A 26,441-nucleotide genomic window follows, 5' to 3' on the forward strand; every position below is an offset into this window, starting at 1 on the left:
TAAATTTTTATTTATGCATTTCTATATCTATCTACCTATACCTATGTATCTATATATATAGATGTATTTTATGTCTGTATATCTATATATAGATATATGTGCATGTGTGTATAATTTTTATAATATCTTGATTTCAAATAACTGCAATGTGACAGAAATGATATAATTTTATCTTTTAGGTTGTTTGCATACGCCTTACTGAAGCTTCAAATGGAGGTTCCATTGGGATAGATGGAGTAGCAAATATTATCATTCCTTCCAATGATAATCCTTACGGCAGTGTTGCCTTTCAAAGGCTTGTTTACCGAGTTCAGGAGCCACTGGAAAAGAATGCCATTGCAAACATAACAGTCAAGAGAAGGTTTGTGTATCAAGCTAAAGTAAATATCTAAACCTAACCATGGTTAAAGATGGCTGAGCTGCTTCAGCTTAGATATGACTCTTCTTGGGCTTGGTGGCAATGCTAAGAATGGCACTACAAAGGACCTGTGTTTGATTCCTAGGTTGTCTTTAGCTGCTTGGGTTGATCAGGCTGTGAGGACTACGCAATGAGTAATCATGGTCCTTGGGTGAGATTGAGTCTACCATTTTACAACAGTAACTATGCATCAGGAGTCTGTTGAAATCTTGATTTAATAAATTTGATCATTTGCTTTCTCAAGCCAGGGGATATTATGCCCAGGAAATCAGGTGACCTCTGCAGATAATACACCTTTTCCAACAACTATTCTGTCACCTACTGCTGAGGATATTCTGTGTAATATCCCCTGACACAGTAATATTGCTGAAATACAACCGTTAAGTCTTTTTAAAACTGATTTTCAGTAAACTGGATTTATCTCTACATCTGGGACCCTTTGCTTTCTTGGACCTCACTTCTTGTATACTTTGCTGTTGCTTATTTGTGAGGACCTATTACTCTTTTACTCCTGCTGTTATAAAATTAGTCTTAGCCTTATACCATATAAGCGTTAAACTGTACTGCATTTTCCTCTAAATATTTTATCTGTGACATGGTTGTGAATTTTAAATGAAGTTATTTTGAATCTTTGAAAGGCTGAGATGCTACTGTATACATTTAATTAATGGGTCTACTGATCAAGGTAATGATTATACATTTGCATGTCTAACCACTGCATGGGTTAAACACAGTTCAAATTGATTTTCCAAACCACAACATATGCCCAGATGTAGAGGTTACTAGAAGAGCAAAAATTGTTCTTTAGAAACACATTTCAGCTATATCAGATTACTGAAACTAGTGGTTTTAGCTTTAAAAATGTGTATGTTTCTTCCTAGACTTTTCTTCTTTAGAAAGTAAAAGCAAAGGTATTTCAGTAAATTAATGAACTCTTTTATTTCTGGTTATAACTAGTGCAGGAAGATTTGGTCGACTGCGTGTATTATACAGTACTTCAGAGGTTGATGTTGTAGCTCTTGCAAAAGAACAAGGCCACGATGTACTGTCTTACTATGAACTTCCTGTAGAAGGAATTCCTAGCCAGTCCTCGAGGATTGTGGTGAATGTCTCAGCAGCAGGGAATCCTCTGGACACATGTGCCACTCTGTGCCTGAAAGAACAGGCTTGTTCAGCCTTCTCATTTCTTTGGACATCTGAGACTCCTCAATGCTTCTGGTGGATGATATGGTCAAATCCAAAGAACAGTACAGGATTTTGGACCTACAGGAAAAATGCCACCAATGTGGCCTCTCTGTTTAGCACACAAGCCACAGCTGGTAGTGATTATGAACCCATTACAAGACAGTGGGCAACAATACTGGAAGGAGAAGAGTTTGCCAATCTCACTGTTTCCATACTTACAGATAATTGGCCAGAACTGGATGAAAGATTTACTGTATCCCTTCTTAGTGTTGAACTAATGAACTCTTCAACCAGTTTAAGAAACCAACCAACTATTGGTCAGCCAAATATCACCACAGTTGTCATAATGATGAACGGAGATGCCTTTGGGGTGTTTCTTATGTATATCCTTAGTCCCAATGCAACTAACAAAGGTCTTTATGTTGAAGTTGAAGAACAGCCTCAGATGACCCTGCAACTCATAATAGAAAGGAGAGAAGGCAGCTTGGGACAGGTGACAGTGGAATGGAATGTTGTTGGTGGATCAGCAACTAGAAACATAGACTATGTAGGTGATTTTGAGAATCTTATTTTCACTGAAGGTAAGATGGGTTTTGGAAAAATAAGGTATATTTAAGTTACAAAGCATGTTTACAAAATTAATTATTTTGTAATTAGCTATAAATATATTTGTTGTCAACCTAACATGACAGTATTTGATTTATTCAAATGCAGGTTATAATGAGAATATATTCCCTAGTTCCAGAGCCCAAATATTTGTTAAGTGAAAAAATATTTCCTCCTATTTGTTTTAAACATGTAACTTCCTCGAGTGTCCCCTAGTCTTTGTACTTTTCAAACAAGTAAAAAATTGATTTACTTCTACTCGTTCTACACCATTTAGAATTTTGTAGACCTCAATCATATCTCTTCTCATCTGTCTCTTTTCCAAGCTGAAGAACCCTAACCTCTTTAGCGTTTCCTCATACGAGAGGAGTTCCATCCCCTTTATCATTTTGGTCGCTCTTCTTTGAACTTTTTCTAATTCTGCTATATCTTTTTGAGATATGGTGACCAGAACTGAACACAATACTCAAGGTGAAGATGCACCGTGGAACGATACAAAGGCATTATAGTATTTTCAGTCTTATTCACCACCTCTTTTCTAGTTCAGTGGGTGAGAAATTTATGAATGTCTGGTGCTGGGAGGAAGGAAAAGAGGGATAGAAGCTCATGAGGGAGATTTTCTTTTAATAATGGATGACTGGGAGTGCTCAGAAGGTGAGTCTATTATGTGGGGAGTGAGAAGGGAGAGAGGGAGCTTGGGGACAATTTTTATGAAGTGTTGAGGCTATTGAGAATTGTTGACTAGATTTTAGTCTGCTATTGTAGCTCCTACATTTGGCCAGCCAAGTTGAGTAGTCTAGTATTGAAAATCCACACTAGCCACCTACAGTGGTGTAGCCAGACCTGCCATTTTGGATGGGCCCAGAATAAACATGGTTGGGCCCTTCCAAAACTCTCCCCACCTTTTACTTGTATCTGCTCCTGCCCACAACTCCTCCTCTCTCTGAAACCCCTCCCTTCCCACTCTACCTGAGACCTGCTGGCAGCAATTCACATCCACTTCTTGTGCCAACCCCACAGGCTTCCCTCTGCCATGTCCTGACCTTGCGACATCGCTTCTTGTTTCCTGATGGCACATGGCAGAGGGAAGCCTCTGGGGCAGTGCTGGCAGCAGATATGAATCACTGCTGCTGCCAATGGTTCACAGGTAAAGCAGGAAGGGGAGGGGAAGGGGGAGTTGGTGGGCAGGGAAGGGCAGGTGCATGATCCAGGGGACGAGAAGAGGGAGACGGGGGAGTGAGACAGCTGCCACCGAGGTGCTCTGGGGGCCTTATTGGCTACCAGACTGGGTGGGCTTGAGCCAAAAATAGGTGGGCCTGTGCCCACCCAGGCCCACCCATAGCTAAGCCACTGGTCACCTACCATTCTCCTTGCCATTCTAAGTTTGTTCAGCAGTTGGATGATGAAGGATACCCAGTTAGTGAAATTTTGGAAGGTACATTTTGATATTTGGCATAGTCAGTTTTCGAATGCTGTGATCTGACCAACTAAGTTTTTTCTTAGTGCAAGATTTACCATGTGTTGTTTGTAACTTGGCCCTGTTATATAAAATGGGGCCTACAGTAATTTAATGTGCGTTAATGGCATTAACGTGCATTAACTTGGTAGCACACAAGCACTTTTTTAAACTCTAGTCTTTAGTTGGCTAGATCCCTTTGAGAAATTAACCTCAAAATATCAGAGGACAACATCGGCAAATTAAAATATACATTTTGTCACATAAAAATGGCCCCCAGTAATGGCAACAATGCAATTTTCTTTCTGAGAACCAGGATGATTTTTCTGTAAGCAGGAAAGCTTCTGTTGACATCTCAGCAACAAGAAATCTCCAAAGTAAGTGATGAGATAGTGTTCAGCTGAAGAAAGGAACCAGCTTGTTATATTATGAATTGTATATATAACTTCAGCCTTCATAGTTAAAATGCATTTATGAATCCACTACCCTAAAATGGATGTAGGCCCAGGGTCTTTTTCTTTATCTACAGGTCAGACGAAGAAGATGGTGACATTGACAATACTGGATGACTCTGAGCCTGAGGACAATGAAGCCATCATAATCAGACTGACACAAACTGAGGGAGGAAGTCGGATCCTTCCCAGTTCTGCTACTGTAACTGTCGTCATTCTGGCCAATGATAATCCTGCAGGGGTGATCAGCTTTCAGACTGCATCCAAATCGGTTATTGGTCATGAAGGTGGGTCCCCCTCTGTATTGGCCACACTTCTGCTATTTACCTTCAGCTTCATTATTTACATGCGCTCTTGATTATTGCATGTACTGTTTATAACATGCTTGATTATGGAGGTTTGTGAAAACAGGATGCTTGGAGTAATATTTTTGATTACCAATGAGAATTTTTGTTTTCTGAAATTGGACAGAATTATTTATTATTTGTATTTTTATAAAACAGACTAAGGATTAGGTGTACTAAGTAATTTTCAATAATCACAAAAGAGATGATTCGCTAAAGTGTGCTATTTATATGTGATTATGGCAGGTTATCTAAAACCATAATATCCCAGTACAAGCTTTACATATTGCAGCAATTACGAAGAATGCAGTATGCAGATACATACCATGAAAAGATTTTTATTTTCCTGTTTTTTGATTTTATGTCTACTGTATTTCTAATTTTATGTTTTATATTGACTTTGCTATCCCCTGAGAGACAGCATGTGTTTGGAGTAGTGGATTAAAAATCTTTGCAACAACAAGAAAGGAGAAACAACATTCTCAAGGGTATCGAACAATAAAGGTTAGGTCCAAAAAAAACCCCAAAAGTCTGCCATGGGTATAATTTTATAATTTATTACAAATACGTAATCCAAATAGAAATTACACTTTTGCCGTGTAAATGCACTCATCTACATGAGCCGTGTTTCGGCAATAATGCCTGCGTCAGGAGTCCATGTGTACTGCAATAAATCTTGAAATTTAGGTCGTCCTTAGAGATGGTCGTCCCTAGACTTGGTCATTTCTGATTTTCGGTGATAATAGAAACCAAGGACGCCCATCTCAGAAACGACCAAATCCAAGCCATTTGGTCATGGAAGGAGCCAGCGTTTCTAGTGCACTGGTCCCCTTCACATGCCAGGACACCAACCGGGTACCCTTGTGTGGCTCTCAGAACAGGGCACCCGGTTCAAGAGGGCACACAAGCGCTTACTTAGGTACTATTTCATAAAGACTCACGGATGCCTCTTTGTTTTTATAAAATAAGTGGAAGAAATTGCACCTATTTTGCAGGTGCAGATGTGCTGTAAAGCAGATGTAAATGTCCACATCTGGATTGTGCAGGTATGTGCATAGATTAGCATATTTTATAATCTATGTGTGTACTTGTGAACTTTGCCCATACTCCACCTCATTTTATGCCTACTGGCAAACTGTGCACCATCATGTCATGAGTCACTCTTATATACTGGTCAGTATTTTATAAGAGTCCATTTACATGTGAAAATGGTTTATAAACTACCTTCTACATGTGGGCATGATTATTTTCTTAAACGGCTCTGTCTCTGCTGTTCTCAGATTATGCCCTCAGGAATGCTTATGTGCAGATCATGCTAGCACATGTATTTTATGCACAGATACCTGTACATGGTTTCATATTAGCCACGTGGAAAATGGTTGTTAAAATTAACTTCCTTTGGAAACACCGCTGTTGAAGACACGGTTTTATTTATGTTTATTGACTGCATTCCCCTTGGATTGATTTCCCGCGTTGGAGCAGGCTATTGTGGCAGTGCTACCAGTTGAATCTTTTTTGACTCTTTTTGCATTATTGACTGAAGAACAGTGATACCTTTGTGTTTTTATCGAGAGAACTCATATCATTTGACCCCTGACGCAGACATAAAAAGGCTGAAACAAGTCCCATGTTGGGTCTATTCATTAAGGGACCCTTTTACTAAGCCACGTAGGCACCTACAGGTGCCCAACACACGTCAATTTGGAGTTACCACCTGGCTACCGTGTGGCCCTTGTGGTAATTTCATTTTGACGTGCACCGGAAAATAATTTTTAAATTTCTGGTGCATGGCAGAAGCCAGGCGGTAATCATCATTCTACGCACATAGACAATTACCACACAGTTACCGCATGAGACCTTACCGCTAAGTCAATGGTTTGTGGTAAGGTCTCAGACCCAAAATGGATGTATGCCAATTTTTATTTTGCCGCACGTCCATTTTCGGCAAAAATTTTAAAAAGGCCTTTTTTACAGGCGCACTGAAAAATGGATCTGTATACCTCCAAAACATGCCCCTACACTACCGCAGCCCATTTTTCAGCGCACCTTAGTAAAAGGGCCCCTAGGACTTTCGACTGTTCCACTCTTGAAGGCCCATTTGTGCTTCTTTTTTGTACTGTTAAAATTAACCCCAAAGGGGGCAGCTTTAAAATTATCCACACTTAATAATCAATTCGGTATTATAGATATAGTCCAGCAAAAAGTTAATGAACAAGTACAGAGTTTTTATCTTTAGCTTTGTAACACTTATTTCATAATTTCAATATATATACGACTAGTTTGTACTTTTTAATTTACTGTCAGCTAGTGTTACTAACATGCTATTTTGTTAGCATTTGTCATTATTAATTAGATCCCATTGTATAAAATGGGACTTGAGTACAGTAATGAATGTTAACTGCATGTTAGTAACTGTTGGCATATATGGGAAAAACACAAATAGATATGTGTATACAGGGCCGGATTTCCCTTCAGATAGAGTAAGGATGCCTTGTGTCTGCTGAGTGTCGTGAGGCTTAAAAAAGGATGGGTCTGAGGTGAGAGGCCACCTGGTTAAGGAGATAGCATCCATGGAAGGACTTCCTTCTTGTCCCAATGCTGCTCCTTCTGAGTTCTTCCCTCCCCTGGCTAGGAACACCATGGAGGTAAATCTGGCTCTTTGTATATCCACATATATATTTAACATACATGGAACAGAACAATGTCATTCCTGACATTTAATTACAGAAATAATACAACTCTAATAACAGATTTTGGTAACTTTTGATTTGAAGCAGAGTTTTTGCAGATTTTGGTTTGCGATTTACAGCATGTTGAAAGGACTGTATGTCAAGATGTGTAAAAGAAACATAAATGATTTATACAATTGAAACCTGTTGTATGATATTGGATCCTTATATGTATGTGATCATTAATGATTTCTGAACTTTCTGTATTTTTGTCCTAAATGAGTAACACTGATGGTATTCTGTAAGTTAATCTTAAATAAATGGGACTTGCAAGTAATTGCAAGCATTACCTTGCGTGGATTTACAGTAAATAAATGGTTATAGTAGCTATCTATTTTGTATGAGCTGTGATTTGGAGATTTCTCTGTTTTATGACTGATAAAAGCATTTCATATCTACTACTAATCATTTCCATAGCACTACTTAATGTATGCAATGCTGTACACATTATATACAGGTACTTTCTTGAGCACTCCCATCTAAGATTTTGTACCTGGGGCAATGGAGGATTAAGTGATTTGCCCAATGTCACATACAGCTGCAGTGGGAATTGAACCCAAGTAACCAAAATCAAAGCCCAGTGCACTAACCATTAGGCTTCTCCTCCACATATTCTGCAAGCTGATCTACAGAACATAAATGTTCTGTAATTTGTGCATGCTCTATAGATATGAATTTCATTTTCCTGGCTGTTTTCCTGTCTGAAGTTTTAAGCATGCGTTTTGAGCTCCCATCTGTTGAATTTATTAAATCAAAAACCTGTAATGGTTAGGGTTTTGTGAAGTATAGGATTTGAAAAACAAACAGGCATCACTTGTTTAAGAATTAAAACAGTTCAGTTCCATGTGTCTTTAAGTGTCATGTTTTGTAAAGTCTGTTGTAATCCTGTTTCTTAATGCTGAGTGTGTGTTGTTTATTGCCACTTGTGTGGCTTTCTCTACTGTCTAGTGCAGATGGAAAATGGTTCAGTTGCTTTATGCTAAACTTCCATTTAATAAAACCTTCTTGTAGGTGACATTTTGCTGTTTCATGTTATAAGAACTGCTCCTGGGCTTGGAAACGTTACTGTGAACTGGAGAATAACTGGACAACGTCTAGAACAAAACTTTGCAAACAGTACCGGGATTCTCTTCTTTCCTGAGGTATTTGAAAGCTAGGCAGATTACTCTTATTGCTATCGCATCCTGAGAGTTTTGGTGCAAAATCCTGATATTATTTATCAGATGTATACTAATGTTTAGCTTGCTATGGTAATTACAAGAAATCTATTGAATGAAAAATGTGCTTAACAAAATGATATATTAAAATTTCTAAAAAAGGAGGAAAAGACCTCATAAATTGTCTGCGGACTTTTATCTGTAATGGAGAATTGTGGTCTCAACAGACTTTCACATAACCATCGGTCAAAAAACGTCCATACTCTACCTAATGAAACTTTATTCAATTAAATATTTTTTCTGTTTATTTTTTCTAAAATATTGATAGAACATACTCAATATCCAGCAGCTCGAGCAACAAAATGCCTAATGCAGCACAAACATACCAATTCCCCTGAAGAAGCCCCATGGTGAAACGGGAATTCACTAAGTACTTGAAACAATTGATTAAGACAAGTGTGATCGAGTGCTGGATATTGAGTATGCTCTAAGGGGTCGCAGCTTGGTAAAAGGGGTTCTAAGTTAACTGAACAAATGGACAGCATAAAATATCGGCCTATCTTTCTCTGGTTTCACTTAGGTGGTTAAGTGCTAATTGTCACACTTAGCTGGATATGAGATAGCCAGCTGCACAAACCTGGATAATCAATGCCTATGCCCGGACATGGTCCGGCTTTAAATATGACGGCATTACCCTTAAGCGTCTACCAACTTTACACAGTGGGATGGTGCAGTTTGTGCCCATTCTTCTTAGAAGAATAGCTTAAGCTTAAAGTTGGCTGGGGATAGTCAGTGGACTGAAAAGTCTTGCCACAGACTTAACATCACATTTAGATATGAGCTCTCACTGGGCCACGTGAGTGTATTCACTTTCTTCTCACTGAGACACTTATTGTTGATTTGTGCTTAGGAGTATTGTCCTGCTGAAAGGTGACTCTTCTCCCCAGTTGAGTTTCAGGCAGACCATAACAGGCTTTCTTCAGGATCTGTCTGTACTTTTCACCATTAATCTTTCCCTCAGTCCTCACTGCTATTAAGCATCCCTACAACATAATGCTGCCACCATCATGTTTACTGTAGGAATGTTGTTAGCGTAGTGATGTGATGTGTTGTTCTATGCCAATTGATGCTAAAAAGTTCCACTTCAGTTTCTTCATACTGCAAAACCTACTCCTACATGTGTGTACTCCATGTCCTGTGGCTTTTCAGCAGCAGCTCATACTTCTTGCCACCCTTAAACAGGCCCTGTTTGGGGAGTAATCTTGAAACTGTTGAACCTTCAACATTTTTCTCAGTCTCAGCTAGAGACCTCTGGAGTTCTTTTTAAGTAATCGTAGGCCTCATGGTGACCTTTGTGAGCAGTGTGCTGAACCTACAGCTACTGACTTTGGAGTGACGGCCTGATCAAGCTAGTGTCTTAGTAGTGCCAAACTGTTTCCACTTTCAAACACACTAAAATATTCTACTAGCTTTCTCCCAATCTCTGTTTTTGCATACCTATTACAGAATTCTTTTGGCAAATCTTTGTTTTGCATGTTTAGATCTATACTTCAATTTAATATGGGGCGGTGAAAGGAAATGAATTCTGTTTTTTTACATTTTGAATTAAAAACCTGTACTTATATTCTACTCTTTCACTTATAGATAGAGTACAACATGGCAAGTTTTACATTCAGGTACAGTAGGTATTTTCCTGTCCCAAGAGGGTTTACACCCTGAGTCTTCTGCCTGTGGCAATGGAAAGTTACATGACTTACTCAAGAACACAAGAGCAGTAGTGGGGTTTGAGCCCTGGCTTCCCTGCATCTTAGCCCCCTACTTTAACCATTAGGCTACTCCGCTCTTGCTTTGAGTATTCTGAAAAGTAGTTTATATAAACATTACAAACAAGTTGATCCAGGAGTATTTTAATCAGCTCAAGTACTGTGATTGGACACAGGTTGGGGCCTTCTTAACGCAGTTTTTGGAAATGGAGCTAATTTGGTTTTGTTGTGACAAAAGTTGTGGAGGTTTATGCAGCGAAGACTTTTTTGGTTCCTTATTCTTAATTATTATTATTTTTTTTTATATTTCTGTAATTGTTCTTTTAAACATTGAAACTGCATTGTATGTTGTGTAGATCAGTGAAATAAATTCCTATTTTAATGCATCTTGAACTGTATTTTTATGGTAGCAGAATGTGAAAAATGTACAGGAGTGTAATAGTCTTTATAAGGCACTGTAACTCACATAGATACCTAGAGTTGAGCACAGTCCTCCTCCCCCCCCCCCCCCATATTAAAAGTTGTTTAACTGGCCAGACACGGCTATTGACTGGTTAAATAATATATCGGGGCCTGACCCCTAATATTCAGTAGCAGATAACTGGTTATCTGCGCTGCTGAATATTGTCATTCAACATCTTAGTGCATAACTAACTATATAGCGCGATTTATCTGGTTAGGTGCTAATATTCAGTCTCGCACTTATGGAAAGAAACCGAGGGTACGTTAGGGATCTAATCTGTGAAGAGGAACCAGAATAACAAACCCCATAGAAAATCCATCCCAAAGCAGATGAGCATCCAACCAGTTCAGGTAATGCTGCAGTTACTGCTCCAAGGTTGGCAACTTAATGAGGGAAGATGCCTTGTCCAAAAACTGCAGGGACTCCCGAAAAGGCCCCCCAACTGTAAATACTCTGGCCCTCCTCCAATGTCAACACAATGAAAGGCTGGGTGAAGTCCCTAACATTGAGTGCAGCAGTGGCAAAACCAGCACACCTGCTGGTTGCACCTATCAGCACTGAATTCAAAACACACCTGGCCTGAACTCCCTCTCCCCTCTGCCCCAAAAAAGATCCCGCTGGCTCCACACCTTCGAAAAACCAACTGCACTCTGGCATCCTTGGAGGGAATTGTTAAACTAGTGGATACCACTCCCCCAGAGACAGCACTGAAAGGGGCTCTCAGATGAAAGTGCAACACAGGAGAGGGAGTCATTGCAGTGAGCCAAACATCCACATTCCAACCCCCTCCCCCCCGCATCAGACTTATAGCAAGCCCCTTCCAAAAGAACTCATCGTGATTCAACCAGGCTCAACCACCGAAGGTCCGATAAGCTTGCAAAACAAGGTCAGAGTAACTTAGCATGCAAGGATAAAGAGTTGGCTTAGACCTACTCCCCAACACAGTGGCATAAATATGGAAACCCAGTACCAATTAAGTATGTTCTGCAGAACCTTTCTCCTCTTCTTCTGCGGTTCATCCTTGTCATCCTTCTTATCGTCACACACCTGCTCTCTCTCCAACAAACTAAAACATCCACATATTTCCCCCAGAGAATTTTCAACCTCAATTTCTGCAAATTCTGAGTATCCAAAGTAGTAACTGTCTTGTCCAGCACATATTCTTCTGACTTTTTTCCCAAAATATATTATGATGCTGAAATTTAAGATGTTTTTAGATTAAATTAAAATAAAGGTTCTGATTAAGTATATGTTTTGTGTATAATGCTGTAAATTAAGGGTTATGTTAAATGCATCGGCCTCTAATTTGCTTTTATCAATTGAAAACAAACAGGGTTCCTTGAATTCATCATTTTCTGTGCACCTTTTGGATGACCAGATTCCTGAGGAAAGAGAGGAGTACCGACTAGTCCTATACAATGTCCAAACACAAGGTAATGCAATACCATACAGAACCATATTACAGTACGCTATAACAACAATATTGAGCTTGATTCTTGTAGGTGTTAACATGATCAGAAAGAGAGATGTAAAAGTCCATCAATATTATTTCCTGAAAGAATCAGGGTGAGTTCCCATGCATTTTACTTTGCAATAATTCAATACGTAGACAATTCATATTTAACTGGTAAACTGAGCAGTTATTAACTATAGGTCACAGAACAAGCAAACCTGATGGTTCTCATTAATAATTATCAATTTGCTTTTATCACTGAGGCCCCGATGCACAAAACTTTCCGTGCCAGTAATGTGCGATTTTGACTGACTACAGCCAGTTTAGTGAGATGGTATTTGGTGAGAAATGCATAAAGGGGCTCTGCTTGCTTTTTACTGTTTACAGTAGCAGACAGCGAGAATCATATGCAAATAAATTAAAATGAACTGATTATTATTTAAATATGCATTCCTAGAAATGCACAGTCATTTCCGAGCGATGCACAGAATGCAGCCCCTACATTTTACTGGGAAATTTTTACGGGAGGTCAGGAGCTGTCATTGCAGATGGTGGCTTCTTGTTGAAGTAGTCTGTTGTGTTTGCGCTGTATTCTTACATACCTACCACAGCTAAAGATGCCTTATTGCGGGGCGTGCTCAGACGTCCCACAATAATTTTGGGATCAGCACTTGCTACCCATATGGTAAAAAATAAAATTTATTTTTTAGCATTGGGAACGAGTCTGGGGGCAGAGAGTGAGCATGTTCTGCTCTAATCAGTTAGTGCAGCTACATTGCCGCGCACTAACCAATTATCACATGGTTAGCGTGTGAGCCATTAATACAGAAAATAGATAAATCACCCAGTTTACCCTGTGGTAAAAGTGGCCTTAGCATGCAGGAATGACCCGCGTAAGGAAGTGCGAAGGTCACCTTTGGTCTTCAGTTTGGTAAAAAGGCCCCTAAACTTGGGTGGTTAACTAGGGAGGTACGCTGGCATAAGTACGCTCACTTCCAGGTCATCACTTGACTCCTATGCTAGTATGTTATAAGGGAAAGTAAGGGGCCCTTTTACAAAGGTACATAAGACCCTACGAGCGTTTAATATGTGCCAAATCAGCATTACTGGCCAGCTACCACATGCCTCGGGCAGTAATTCTGAATTTGGCATGCTTCAAAAAAACACAGTAGAAAATATTTTCTATTTTCTACCACGCGGTGCTTACCCAGTGGTAAACAGCAGTAGGCATGCGCTACATGCCTACCGCTCGGGTAGTGTGTGAGACCTTACCACTGAGTCAGTGAGTGGCAGTAAGGTCTCAGGCCGAAAATGGATGTGTGCGCTGGTTTTTATTTTGCTGCACGTCCATTTTCTAGCCCCTTAAAAAAGGCCCTTTTTTCAGGAAGCAGCAAAAACTGGCCCAGCGCACGCCAAAAAGACGCACTTTTTGCTGCAGCTTAGTAAAAGGGCCCCTAAGTATCTAATTTTCTTTATGAAATAAGCTTAAATGGTGCTTTTAGTAGGCACCCTGTTATATAATTCCCGTCTACTGATTTTTTTTTAAAGGCACTTATATCAGTGCCACCATGGAAAATTTATAAGTGCTTTTGAAAATTGACCTACATGTTGTTTGACACAGACCTATTTCTTTAAATGCTACATAGACGGGCCTCCTACAATATTTCGTTGCAATAAGATATTGGTACTGACCCACCCCCTGCCCCCCACAAAATATTTGGAATTCATAATAGATGCCTGTAATTGCTCCTGAAGTTGTTCTTGAGTGTATTTGTCAGTGGTTCTTGACAATATAGGTAACAGCAACAACCAGCAAAACAACCAGGAAATTATAGCCCATCCAGAATTGTGTGGTTAATAATTTGTGTTAAGGGCATGCTCATATTTAATTCAGCATTTAGTATTTGGCCTCATTCTATACCTTTGTAAGCTAACCCATTTGTCTTTTTCTATTAATGTTACAAAAATGTAATAAATATTATGTTTGTGGCCCTATTGTTTTGTCCCTAGGAGATGCAATTCTTCATCGGTTCAGAAGTGAGCATACTTGGAACCTTCTTGAAGTGGGAATAAATCTAGAGCCTGTAAAACTGGAAATTTCAAGCTTGTATTACTCATAATACATTTTTAAAATATAATTTAACAGATCGTCTTACTCTTCACCTATTTTATAGGAATTTCTTTGACAGGAGTGGCTGTGCTTGACAGTCAAGGTTTTGAAGCTGTTCTGACTGTGGAGGCCAGTGATGAACCACATGGAGTTTTGAGCTTTGCACCTTCCTCCAGAATTGTTTTCGTTCAAGAGGGAAACAAAAACGTTCAACTCTTTATCAACAGAGAGTTTGGTTCCTTAGGTTTGTACAAAATTGACATTCATAGGCAATGGGTGGTTCAGCTGTTTGGAAAGCTAAAGTAAGGCAGGGCTGGGGGAGATGGGGTGCAATACCTATGTCAGCAGTAAAGGGACAGAGGGGGCACTTTTGAATACAGCAAGGAAGGACCCCATTCACTGTGTGGCTCTTGTGGAACTGAATCAGCTGCCTCCCCTGTACCTCTGTTACTGATGGTAATATGGACACTGAATACACTCCAGGGAATTATGTGCCAATATAATCAAAGTAATGCACGAAAATAACATATTAAAAAGAACAGTGGTGTTCAGCAGCAATATAACAGAAATCCTTTTTTTACTAGCAACCATTAAATGATTTACTGATAAGGTTTTGGTTTTTTTTTTTGTTTTGTAGGGTGCCAAATGGCCACAAGGTTTCAGATCTGCTGACCTTTAGTTTATTTTTGAGCTATGAAACATGTTTAGAATATGCATTATCTGTATTAGCTATACCTAATGGTTAGAGCAGCTGACTGAAAGCCAGGGAAGTCAAGGTTCAAATCTTACCACCGTTCCTAGGGATCTTGGGCAAGTTACTTAATTCTCCATTGCCTAAGGTACAAGCAGATATTGTAAGGCCTTCAGGGACAGGAAAATCACTACTGTACCTGAATATAACTTGTCTTGAACTACTACTGAGACAGGTGAGAGTTAAATCCAAATCTAGTACTAGGCAAATTGTGAAGTAATTACATCCTACAAAATTACTCTGGGTCTATAGAGCAGTTCTATCATACCATAACAGCACTAACTTCCAGGAGTCACACAACAATATGTCAAAACCAGCACCATAAACATTGCAGTGGGCACTAGAACATCAATTTACCTGTTGGGAAAACTGAACTGCAGGATTACTACAGACCAATCCTATATAGACATTCAAAGCTACCAGAACACTGGGCCTTTTTCACATATGCAGAACATAGATAGATTCTCACCATGTATAGAATAAGTAACCACAAACTAAAAATAGGAATATGTAAACAAAAATTAAATTGAAACGCCAAGAAGCTAGACTCCGCATGCAGTGCAACACCCGAGAAATAGAAACAGTAATGCATGTTCATCTGTACTGTGCAAATATAAAGATGGCAGATAGAAATTTCAAAAACACATATTGTAAATGCTAAATTAAAACATTTTTAAAAAGGGAAATAAGGTGATATTCTTATACTGATTTTGACCTCCCCCTTCCATCCATCATCACTGCTATCAAAAAATGTAATGTTAGTCCATTAAAAAAGTATCACCTAATTTTCCATTTTTTGTTTTCTAATCTAATCTAACTTAGGGTTTATATGAGTCCTATGCAATTTACAAAGGAAAAAAAACCCAAACAATAATGGGGAGAAACAGAATATTAAAAAAAAATAAGATTATGTTGTTAGAATGAATCAAATAAAATTGTTTGCAGTCGCTTATGAAAAGGCATATACATAGTTCGGAATCATCCTAATAGAACTAGGGGCTCTGTTTACTAAGGTGCGTTAGTGTTTTTAATTCGCCCACACTTAGCGCATGCATTAACCATGTAGGCGCCTATAGGGATATTGTAGGCACGTACATGGTTAATTCACGTACATGGTTAACACGCATTACAAATGTTAACTCGCCTATAATGCTGCTTAGTAAACAGGGTCCTAGGTATGGTGTTCCAAACATAAGCAAATCATATCATTCAAGATCTGTAAGCTAGCCTACAGAATAAGCTTTGCCCTCTCCCTGGCTTATATGATTGACCTAATAATACTACTACCGCAACACAACACAAGCAAGAACACAAGATCCTACTTCATGCTCCAATTCCCCAGATGCCAAGGCCTGAAATATAAAACCATATACCAAAGAAGCTTCACTTACATCTGCACTAAATCCTATGGCCACACCACCCTGAGTGCGCCCAATCTCGTCATCTGCACTAAAACCTGGAACTCCTACACATGAACAACCAGTGCTTTTTTTGTGCTGGTACATGCCGGTACGGCATACCAGCACCTTTTTTGTGAGGTCCGGTGGTGTGCTGGAGCCCCCTCCAGCCCCCCTCCCCAGCGATTCTCCTCGCTCCCCTGCCCCCCTGTTGAAGTCTCGGAGGCCGCCCTTGTAAGTCTTGGCGGCCATTTTGAAGAGCGATGCAGTAGCCTCTCTGTTAACTCGTATTTAATTCATTCTTACAAGTTTTCAGTATCCCTCTTTTTAGTTTGTCGACCCATACCTTTACATCTCTTTCTTTCACCTTGCCCTCCCATTCTGCTTCCTTTTATTTCCCAGTCTTTAATTAACTCTTCTCTCTCCCTCCCTCCCCTGTTCCATCCTGAATTTTTTGTCTCTCTTCCCTTTCATCCATCTCCTATTCTTCCTTCTATGCATCATCTCCCCTCTCTCCTGTCCAGCATCTCCTCTTTAACTCTGCCCGCAGACCCCCCTAGTACTAACTGCACAGTACTGAGGGAGTCAGAGGGGAAATTCAGCAGCACTGTGTGGTCAAGTGTGCTGAATATTTTGGTTCAGTCTATTGAGCCTATGTTAAGGAGATAAAAATTGTAGTAAACAAAAGTAATAGCCCAAATAAAAATAAGAACCTAAACCAATCATTGAAATCCCTATCCAGCCCACAATTCAATCACAGAATATTTCCAAAGCAATAAATTATACAGCTACCCTTTTTAATCCTTAAGAACATCTTCAAACTGAGTAGAATCTAAGAAGATATATAAGACTTCATGAAAGTACACCAGGCACTTACCAGGTAACTTAAAAAAAAATAGTTGCCCCTGTGGAAAACCTAAGGTTTAAACTGAATAATCCCCTATCGGTCCATTATCTTTACAAATATTGAGAAAAAGCAAAAAAATTAAAATAATAATAAAAAAAATAACTGCAGTGGCCAACAATTAAGTTAAATAATGACTGCTGTGTTTTTAAAATGAAATTGGATATTCAGTGCCGGCACCCTGAAACCAACCAGCTCTGACCCAAGAGCTCTGTCTAGAAAGCAAACTGGATAAAATTGGGACAACTTTTTTGCTGTCCTAACTTAATCCAGTTTACTATCCAGTTAGCGGTCTCAATATAGCCACTAATTAGATAACCCATGCTCCGCCCACAGACCATCACTCTCCAGATGGTGCTGAGATGGTCAGAGGGGATATTCAGCGGTACTATCCGGTTCATACCACTGAATATTCTGCTTACCAGCACTTATCTGGCTAGCAGCCCAACTAATGGATATGTGCCTTTGAATATGGACCCCAAGATTTTAAACCATTATTCCTGTCCAATTGCAGTAGTGAACGTTGATGCATAATCTGCCGGATTCTATATAGCGCTCTTGGGACCCCTTTTACCAAGCTGCGGCAAAAGAGGGCCTGTGCTGGCATCAGCATGTGTTTTTGATGCACACTGAGGCCCCCTTTTACTGCAGCGGGTAAAAGACAGGTCTTTCTTTTTTTAAGGAAATGGCCGTGCGAAAAGTGAAGTACTTGCCGTATGGCCATTTTGGAGGGAAGCCCTTACCTCCACCCATTGAGGTGGCAGTAAGGGCTCCCACACTAACCCAGCGGTAACCGGGCAGCAAGCGGCACTGCCCAATTACCGCTGGGTACACACCGGCACTACAATAATAAAAACGTTTGTAGCACTGGATAAGATGCGCTCTGGAGGTGGGAACTACCACCAGGCTGCTGCGGTAGCCCTGCAGTACTTCCTTTATAGTGAGTGGTAAACCCGTATTGGGCTTACCGCTGCTTTGTAAAAGGGGCCCCTAATGTTCTCTGAAATCTAAGCACATCCCATTACAACGCACGTAACTTAATTGGCTTAACAAGTTAATCGGCGTTGATAGCACCTAACAATCAATAATGAGCCCTAATTTGCAGTACTTAGAGAATTTATGTGCACAAGTCACTAAGGGGTCCTTTTACTGAGGTGCACTGAAAAATGGCCTGCGGTAGTGTAGACGCGTGTTTTGGGTGTGCACAGAATTATTTTTTAGCGCACCTACAAAAAATGGCTTTTTTTTCCCGAAAATGGACGTGCGGTAAAATGAAAATTGCTGTGCATCCATTTTGGGTCTGAGACCTTACTTACCTAGCGGTAAGGTCTCACGCGGTAACCGGGCGGTAATGGTGTATGCGTGTCAAATTGCACTTAACGTGTGTAGCTGCCATGTGTCAGAAAATAAAAGAATATTTTTCAGATGTGTGTAGCGGACGCGTGCCAAACTTGAAATTACCACAAGGGCCATGCGGTAACTGGGTGGTAACTCCAACTTGGCACACATTGGGCGCACGTAGGTGCCTATGCGGCTTAGTAAAAGGGCCCCTAAGCGTGTTCTGTAATAAAATACAACTAAATTCTAATGTGCATTTCAAAAGGGGCGTGGTTATAGGTGAGGAAATGGGTGTTTTGTGGGTGTTCCAAAATTTACACTCATAGTTATAGAATATGGCCCAGTGCGTGTAAATCTACGTGCAGGGATTTACGCCACATTTTTATTGGTGTAAATGGAGGCATGTATTTTTAGACACTGGGATATCAACTAAACGTATTCTATATACCATGCCTAAATCTAGGCGCTGCTTACAGACTATGCTTAGCTGGAAATGTTTAGCGCACGGATCTTTTATGTGCCTTATATAGAATCTGGCCCAATATGGTACATACAAAAGATATTTAGCTTTAAAATTGATGAGATACAACAGTTCAAAACAGATCATTAATTCTGAATGTAATGAAAATGAACATGTATTCAAAATATGCAGTTGAACTTCAGTGAGATGTAATGATATTTTTTCACGCGGACTCCATAACAGAATTTCATACACAATTTTTTTCTACCCAGTTAATTTGCATGGGTGGCAAAGTTGCACATGAACATGGCTACTAGCCTATGGAAAATCACAACATAGAACATTGGCCTTTTTGAGACTAATATATCAAAGTGCCTGAAGTTCCAGAAGTGGTACTTTGTCAGCTAAAATACAGAGAAACTCCAGTATTCTGAGGTTTTCACATATTTTACCATATGAAGCTTCCTGTCTGAAAGTTTTTGCAAAGTTTAAATTCCAAGTAGTAAAGTTGGGAATGTTGTCTAGAAAGCTTGTTCCTACATGGTTATCTGCTAGGACTAACCACTATGACTCCCCAGATGCCTGCAACCTTCACAGTCCCTATATGCCATGGAAACCTATGGGATCCAGCCCATCTGTAGCTCTGCCACTTGACATAAGCATTATGACTAGGTCATATTTTGAAGCACTGATTCTGTAACTTAAACAAGTAAATTTATTTATTCCTGCTGTCAGCTGGAGACTAATTTCCATGGCAGTCCCAGGTGTCTGCAGTCTTCTCAAGAGCCCTTGCGTGTTTGGAGACCATGTGGGAGCCAGTCCAGCTGTAGCTATGACCACCTGATGTCAAGTTTGTGCCTGGGGTATATCTTGGAGCATTCAAACTCTTGGTGGGGTGTTATGCTAACACGTCACTAAAGGGGCATATCAAACCCTTATCGAGTCTACAGTTCAATCACAGAACATTTCCAAAGGAATAGGAGAGCCCAGATGAGAAACTGAGTATTTACCAGGCCAGCTCGATAACAAATATTTGCATAAGGTTTTGCTACTCAGCTCATTTGCAAGCTTGGCATATGAACAAGGCCACTAACCCATGGGAACTCCTATAAGTTAGCACATTGACGTAATTGATTTTTACATTTGTTCACTTCTGAAAATTTGTTTTGTTTTGACATAATGAAGGTGTAACTACAGCATAGTTATTTTCTTCAAAACCAGTAGATTTATACATGAGAATGGCTAGAGAAGAAAGAAAGCCTAATTTATTTGGGAGAGGTAAAAAATGTCATGTATCACAAAAGATGAAGAACTGGAGTGATTCAAATTTCTTTTCCTTATTGAAAATACTAGGGATTATCAATGTCACATATGCTACGGTTCCTGGACTGCTCCAGCTTGATGATCAGACAGAGGGGCATTTGGCAGAGCCAGGCACTGATTTTGTACCTGTATCTGGATCTCTGCTTTTGCAGAAAGGTGAAATATCAGCTGCTATCAACATTGCCATTTTGGAGGTAAATCTTTATTGCCACAGCACTGTTAACTGAAATATGCAAGTCTGGTAGGTTCATTTATATTCTTTGCCCTCGATATTCAGCTGGCGGCAGGCAGCACATCCGGCATTGAATATCTGAGTTCTTTTGTCCAGCTCTGACTTCACCAGCTATGTGAATGCTCAGCGCTGGCTGGTTAAGTTAATACTAGGCAAAAATAGGACTGCTATTTATGTGATCTGATTTGCCCACTAAACTTAGCTGGACAGAGCTTGAATATTCACGTTTAGCTGGCTAAGTCGCTTGACATAGGTGGTTATCGGCTAGGTGCTAAATACTAATATTCAGAGGAGATAACTGGCTATCTCGTGCCGAATATTAGTGGTTAGCTGGCTAAGCGCTATTTAACCGGCCAGGAGCTGTTCCAGGCCGGTTTAATAGCGCTGAATATCGGGATCTTTCAGTATGACTTAAGTTCCTTTTCTTCTGCATTATTTTCTTTGTTTGCTTATTTATACATTATGCTCTTTCTTTCTTTCTCTTTCTTCTCGTGTTTCTCATTCTTGCAATGTTGCTGTATAAGCTACCACCATCTTCACTAAGAGGTTGTTCTATGGATCCACCACAATTTTTTTTGCAGACGTATTTTCTTTTACTCTTTAATATAACTCTACCACCACTACTACTACACTTGAGCATTATAGCCTGAACTCTTATTCAAGAACTTCCTTTCACTGTAAAATGCTTGCTTCCTGTGCATGTGTATATTGTTGAGGTATCTACCTCTTCTAGGGTATGCATAAGTCAGGTGAAGGCTGATTTTATAAATGGAAGCCTAAGTGCCTTTATAAAATAGGCTACTCGAACTTTGAAAGTTCCTGTACAAAGTTAGACCTCCTCTGAAGTGGGAGTAAATTTGTGCATGTGTGTGCCAGTATGAATTTGCATATTTTAGAGTGGAGGAGTGGTTAGGGGCCCTTTTACAAAGTGGCGGTAGAGCTACTGTCACTTTGTCACATGCCAAATTGGGACTACTTCTTGACTATTGCAGGAGCCTGGCAGTAGTTCCCACCCCCCAGCATGCGCCATTTCTGGCGCTACAAAAATATTTTGAATTTTTGTAGCACCGGGGTTTACCCGGTGTTAATTGGGCAGTGCCATTTTCTACCTAGTTGCCGCCAGGTTAGAACAGGAGCCCTTACTGTCGCCTAAATAGGTGGTGGTAAGGTCTCCCCCCTGGAAATGGCTGCGCATCAATCTCTGTGATTAGTGCTTGCCATTTCCTTAAAAAAACAGCATTTTACCTTCTGCGGTAAAAAGGGGCCTTGGCGTGTGTCGAAAACATGCGCCAACGCTACCGAAGGCCCCCCCTTTTACTACAACTTGGTAAAAGGCGCCCTTAGTGATCAGAGAAGCAGGTTGCAAACAAGTTCAAATTCTACTTCTTCCACTGATTTTCCTTGTGACCTTGAGCAAGTCACTTCTACTACCTTATGGATTCCTCTGTTGCCTTAGGTACAACTTAGATTGTGAGCCCATTTGGGCAGAAAAATATCCCATGTACCTGAATATAACTTGCCTTGAATTTGGATATGGAAACAGTGAGTAAATCCAAATAATAGATATGCAGATAAGTAGTGATCATGCCTCCATTCTGCCCACTTTCTTCTCCTAGGAACGCCTATAGATATATTATAAAAGTAGGTGTTGTGTTTTGAGCACCCGTTTTTATGCCAGAAAGCAGATGTAAATGTAAACAAACAAATTTTCTGGAATAATTTTCACCTGGAAATGCACACATACCCTTACTTTTTTGTTAATTCAAATTTTAAGTAATTTAACACATAAAGCAGTAATAGAAATGAAGTGATATGTAGGGACATTTTTGTTATGATGTCTAAGTCGGACTTTGCACATTTTACACTAAACATCCCAAATCCAAATAGGAAATATGGCCATTTTGAAACAGCAAAACATCTTTCTTTTTTCCTTAAATGGCAATATGCAAGATGTTTTCACGCTTTTGTGTGTTTATCTTTTTGGGCCATTTTTGAAAAAAAAAAAAAAAGTCCAAGTAAAAAACAGAGAAAATCAAGCCATTGGGATGTAGGAGGAGCCAGCATTCTTAGTAGACTGACCACACAGACATCCCAGGAGAACAATGGGGCATCCTAGGGGGCACTGCAGTGGACTTCATATAAATGCTCCCAAGTACACATTGCTGCATTATTCCCTTATACTGAATGCTGAGCCCTCCAAAGCCCACCAAAAACCTACTGTACCCAACTGTACACCTGTACAATAGCCCTTATGGGTGACGGGATCACCTATACGTTGGTACAGTAGGTTTTGGGGGAGTGTGGAAGGGCTCACACTTTCCATCACAAGTGTAACAGGTAGAATGGATATGGGCCTGGGTCCTCCTCTCTATAGTGCACTCCAATGATCATTACACTACTCCAGGGACCTGCTTGCTGCTCTAATAGACCTGGCTATAACATTTGAAGCTGTCATAGAGGCTGGTAAGCAATATTTTTAATCACATCTTTGGAGGATGGGGGGTGTCTTCTGATTCCCTCCAGTGGTCATCCGGTCATTTAGGCACCTTTTCTGCCTTATTCATTCTAAAAGCAGGTCTAGACGCAAAATGTTGAAGTTATCAGCCCTAGACATTTTCATTTTGTTCTATTATGGCTGTAAAAACATCCAAATGTTTGGGAATGCCCTAAGCCCACCCCCAAAACACCCCCTTGTGATTTGGATGCACTGCAGATGATTTGAATGGATCATCATCTGCAAAATAGGTTTCAAAAATACTGAGTTGGACATTTTGAGAAGAAATTCGTCCAAATAGTGCTTGATGACACTTTTTGGATGTTTTTCTCTTTCGAAAATGAGCCCCCATAGTGACAGAACAACACAAGAAAAAGAAGAAAACCAACCTTTATCACTAAAATGCATAGCCTTGTTTTGACAATTCACCTGTACTTGCACAGGGAAAAGTATGCTTGTATTATTTATGTGTGTACTTAGGGGTCCTTTTACTAAGCTGTGGTAATCACTAGCGCATACTTGCCACAGCATAAACCCATGGATTCTATATAGTGTGACTGAAATTGCGCAGGCAAAGCTGGTCATATTCCAAAAGCTCTATGAAATGAGACTTATATCCTTAAATGCATATGCCAAAGAAGAGAGGAGAGATGGTTGGATATGCTAGATATTAAAATCTTCAAAAGTATAAAGTAAACATATTTCATTAGAAAGGATGGGTCATGATACAAAACTCAAAAGGGTAGATCCAGGAATAACATTAAAAAATATTTCTTCATAAAGAGATTAGCGAATGAATGAAATGATCTCTTCCTTGTCCTCATACCATGCCAGACCAGTCTAGACTAATGGGTTATATCCATCCACAAGCGGAAGGAGACAGAGAAAAAAACAGTCCCTGTGATTCGGTCTTAAAGGGTATCATGCAGCCTGGAATGTTCAGTATATTTTTCTGTCTCCAGGTGGATGGTTGATGGACAGTGCAGCTCCTCTGTGGTGCTTCTCAGCCATCTCCTGCCCCAGTTCAAGCTGGGGGTTTCATCAATGAGGATGTTGTTAGCCTTTTTATGTCTAAAAGGTTTTCATGGAGCTGGGTGACACCTAGTGGTGCTGGGTCACTCCATCCCCCCACCAATCATTCGCTCTTCAACAGTTGTTAAGGAGTTTCAGGAGACTGTCAACTATTCTTATGCTCTCTGGGGTGTGTCAACTTTTTTCCATGCAGCAATTTTATTTTTTCTACAATGGTAAGTACTGCTGCTGGTGCCTCTTACCTTTTGTATCTACCGGGAGTTGTATCCTTGGGTTCTCAGACCCTCCCCCTTCCCCTCCCTTCCCTTCTAGGGCCATTTTAGTGATTCTTCTGAAGTCAGCTTTTACCAGGTTTGCTTCTGTATGTTATCTGTGTTTTAGGGGCTTTTCATCTGGTATTGTTGAGCTCTGTCAACTCTCAGAGGTTTATTTGTTATTCCAGTTTGGCCCCAATAACTTGTGATGATTCCCACCAAAATCCTATGGACAAAACTGAACTTGTTTTGCTGGGCTTGGCTTTCTTATGCTACTTGCAGATGGGGCATTCCAGTCCTTCTATATGGGATGTAGTGAGTGCCTACTGGGCTTTCTGCAGTATGGCTCTTCACATCTCTTCATGTTTTTCTTTTACTGAAGCTGCACCTTCTGGCAGTATAGATTGATGGTATGCTTGCCAGTTTGTGGGCTTTGGCCCATAGTTGCTTGCCTAGCCTCAATTCCAGCCTGCAGTTTTTCCTTCTGCCTAAGGTGCATCGGGCCATATAGATCCATGGGGCAGCTTTCCTTGTATGTTGGTCAGGCTGGCTGTGTGTCACTTTGTAGGACTCTCCTATGTGGCTGGTTTGCTCAGTGCTCTCTCTTGCCATAGAGAATTTCCCTTCTGTGGTAGCACACCACTATTTCTTCTCAAATTGCAGAGCACTGACATGTCTCTGGTTGTTGCTCATGAATGGATTGAGGGATATTATTCCTCCTTAGTAGGTGCAGTATGTCTTTGTTCCACCACTCTGTCTCTCAATATAGAGCACTACACCATCATTGAGTTTAGGCTACAGTCCTGTGTCAAAATGTGGGGCACAGTGCCATGTCAGTACCTGATCAGCATGTACAGCACAATGCTGGCTCAGCATGGGGAATGCTTCCAGTAGCAGAGCTCCCTCTTAGTATATGGAGCACAGATCCATCTCAGTATGTAGAGGGAAATGCCATCTCAGCAGGTGGCGCGCGGCTCCAGCTCAGCAGGTGGAGCATGGCTCCATCTCAGCCTGTAGAGCGCGGCTCCATTTTGACACATGGAGCATAGTTAAATTTTGGCATTTGCAGCACAGCTCCATTTCAGCATGGAGGTCACGGCTCCATATCAGCATGGGGGTCACATCTCTATCTCAGCATGTTGAGTGTGGCTCCATCTTAGTATGTAGAGCATGGATCCATCTCAGTAGGTACAGCGTGGCTCCATCTCAGCAGGTGGAGCATGGCTCCATCTCGATCTGTAGAGCACGGCTCAATCTTGGCCTGTAGAGTGTGGCTTCATTTTGACAGGTGGAGCATAGTTCCATTTCGGCATTTGCAGGACAGCTCCATTTCAGCATGCAGGTCATTGCTCCAGATCAACATGGGGGTCATGGCTGTGTCTCAGCATGTTGAGTGTGGCTCTGTCTTAGTATGTAGAGCACGGCTTCATCTCAGCAGGTAGAGAAGAGCACCATCTTAGCTTTAGTGCACGGCCCATCTCAACATGAGGAGCACAGATCCTTCTCATCATGTAGAGCACAGCTCCACCTAAGTATTGGAGCACAGTTTCTCCTCAGCATGTAGAATGTAGCCCCATCAAAGCATATGAAATATGGCTCATTTTGGGTATAGCTTCATCCCTACAAATGTAGCTCAGCTCCATCATTTTTGGACTCTGTCTCTGTGTTTGGAAATAGACAATCGGTTTCTGGGCTGATACCACTGTTCTTTCTCTAAAATTGGAACAGGGCTATGGCATTATCTTAGGGAATTGGCTGCAGTCTTATGTGCATCTCTGATGGTAGCGCTCACTTCCATCTGTCCATGTACTGCTACTACTACTACTATTACTAATCATTTCTATAGCACTACTAGATGCAAATACTTTCTCTGTCTCTAGAGGGCTCACAATCTAAGTTTGTGTACCTGGGGCAAGGGAGGGTTAAGTGGCTTGTCCAAGGTCACAAGGAGCTGCAGTGGGAATCAAACCTAGGTTGCCAGGATTAAAGCCTGCTGCACTAACCATTAGGCCACTCCTCCACTCCATGTAGAGATAGCTCCATTACTAAACATAGAACTCAGCTCCACAGATCCATCTGTGCGTGTTCCATGACTCTGTCCATAGGGGTGGAACTCTGCT

At 40.6% G+C, this 26,441-nt stretch overlaps 1 protein-coding gene across 1 annotated transcript in view; it reads left to right on the forward strand.

Moving 5' to 3' along the window:
* ADGRV1 (adhesion G protein-coupled receptor V1) overlaps nucleotides 1–26,441 on the forward strand; it is a 921,762-nt gene that overhangs the window by 197,035 nt on the left and 698,286 nt on the right. Inside the window, 7 exon segments of the mRNA XM_030193377.1 lie at nucleotides 180–361; nucleotides 1,376–2,184; nucleotides 4,195–4,404; nucleotides 8,202–8,332; nucleotides 11,907–12,006; nucleotides 14,201–14,380; nucleotides 20,340–20,503. Of these exon segments, the coding sequence (XP_030049237.1) occupies nucleotides 180–361; nucleotides 1,376–2,184; nucleotides 4,195–4,404; nucleotides 8,202–8,332; nucleotides 11,907–12,006; nucleotides 14,201–14,380; nucleotides 20,340–20,503 (1,776 nt within the window).

The sequence above is a fragment of the Microcaecilia unicolor genome, chromosome 2, assembly GCF_901765095.1.
Source record: "Microcaecilia unicolor chromosome 2, aMicUni1.1, whole genome shotgun sequence".
NCBI lineage: Eukaryota > Metazoa > Chordata > Amphibia > Gymnophiona > Siphonopidae > Microcaecilia > Microcaecilia unicolor.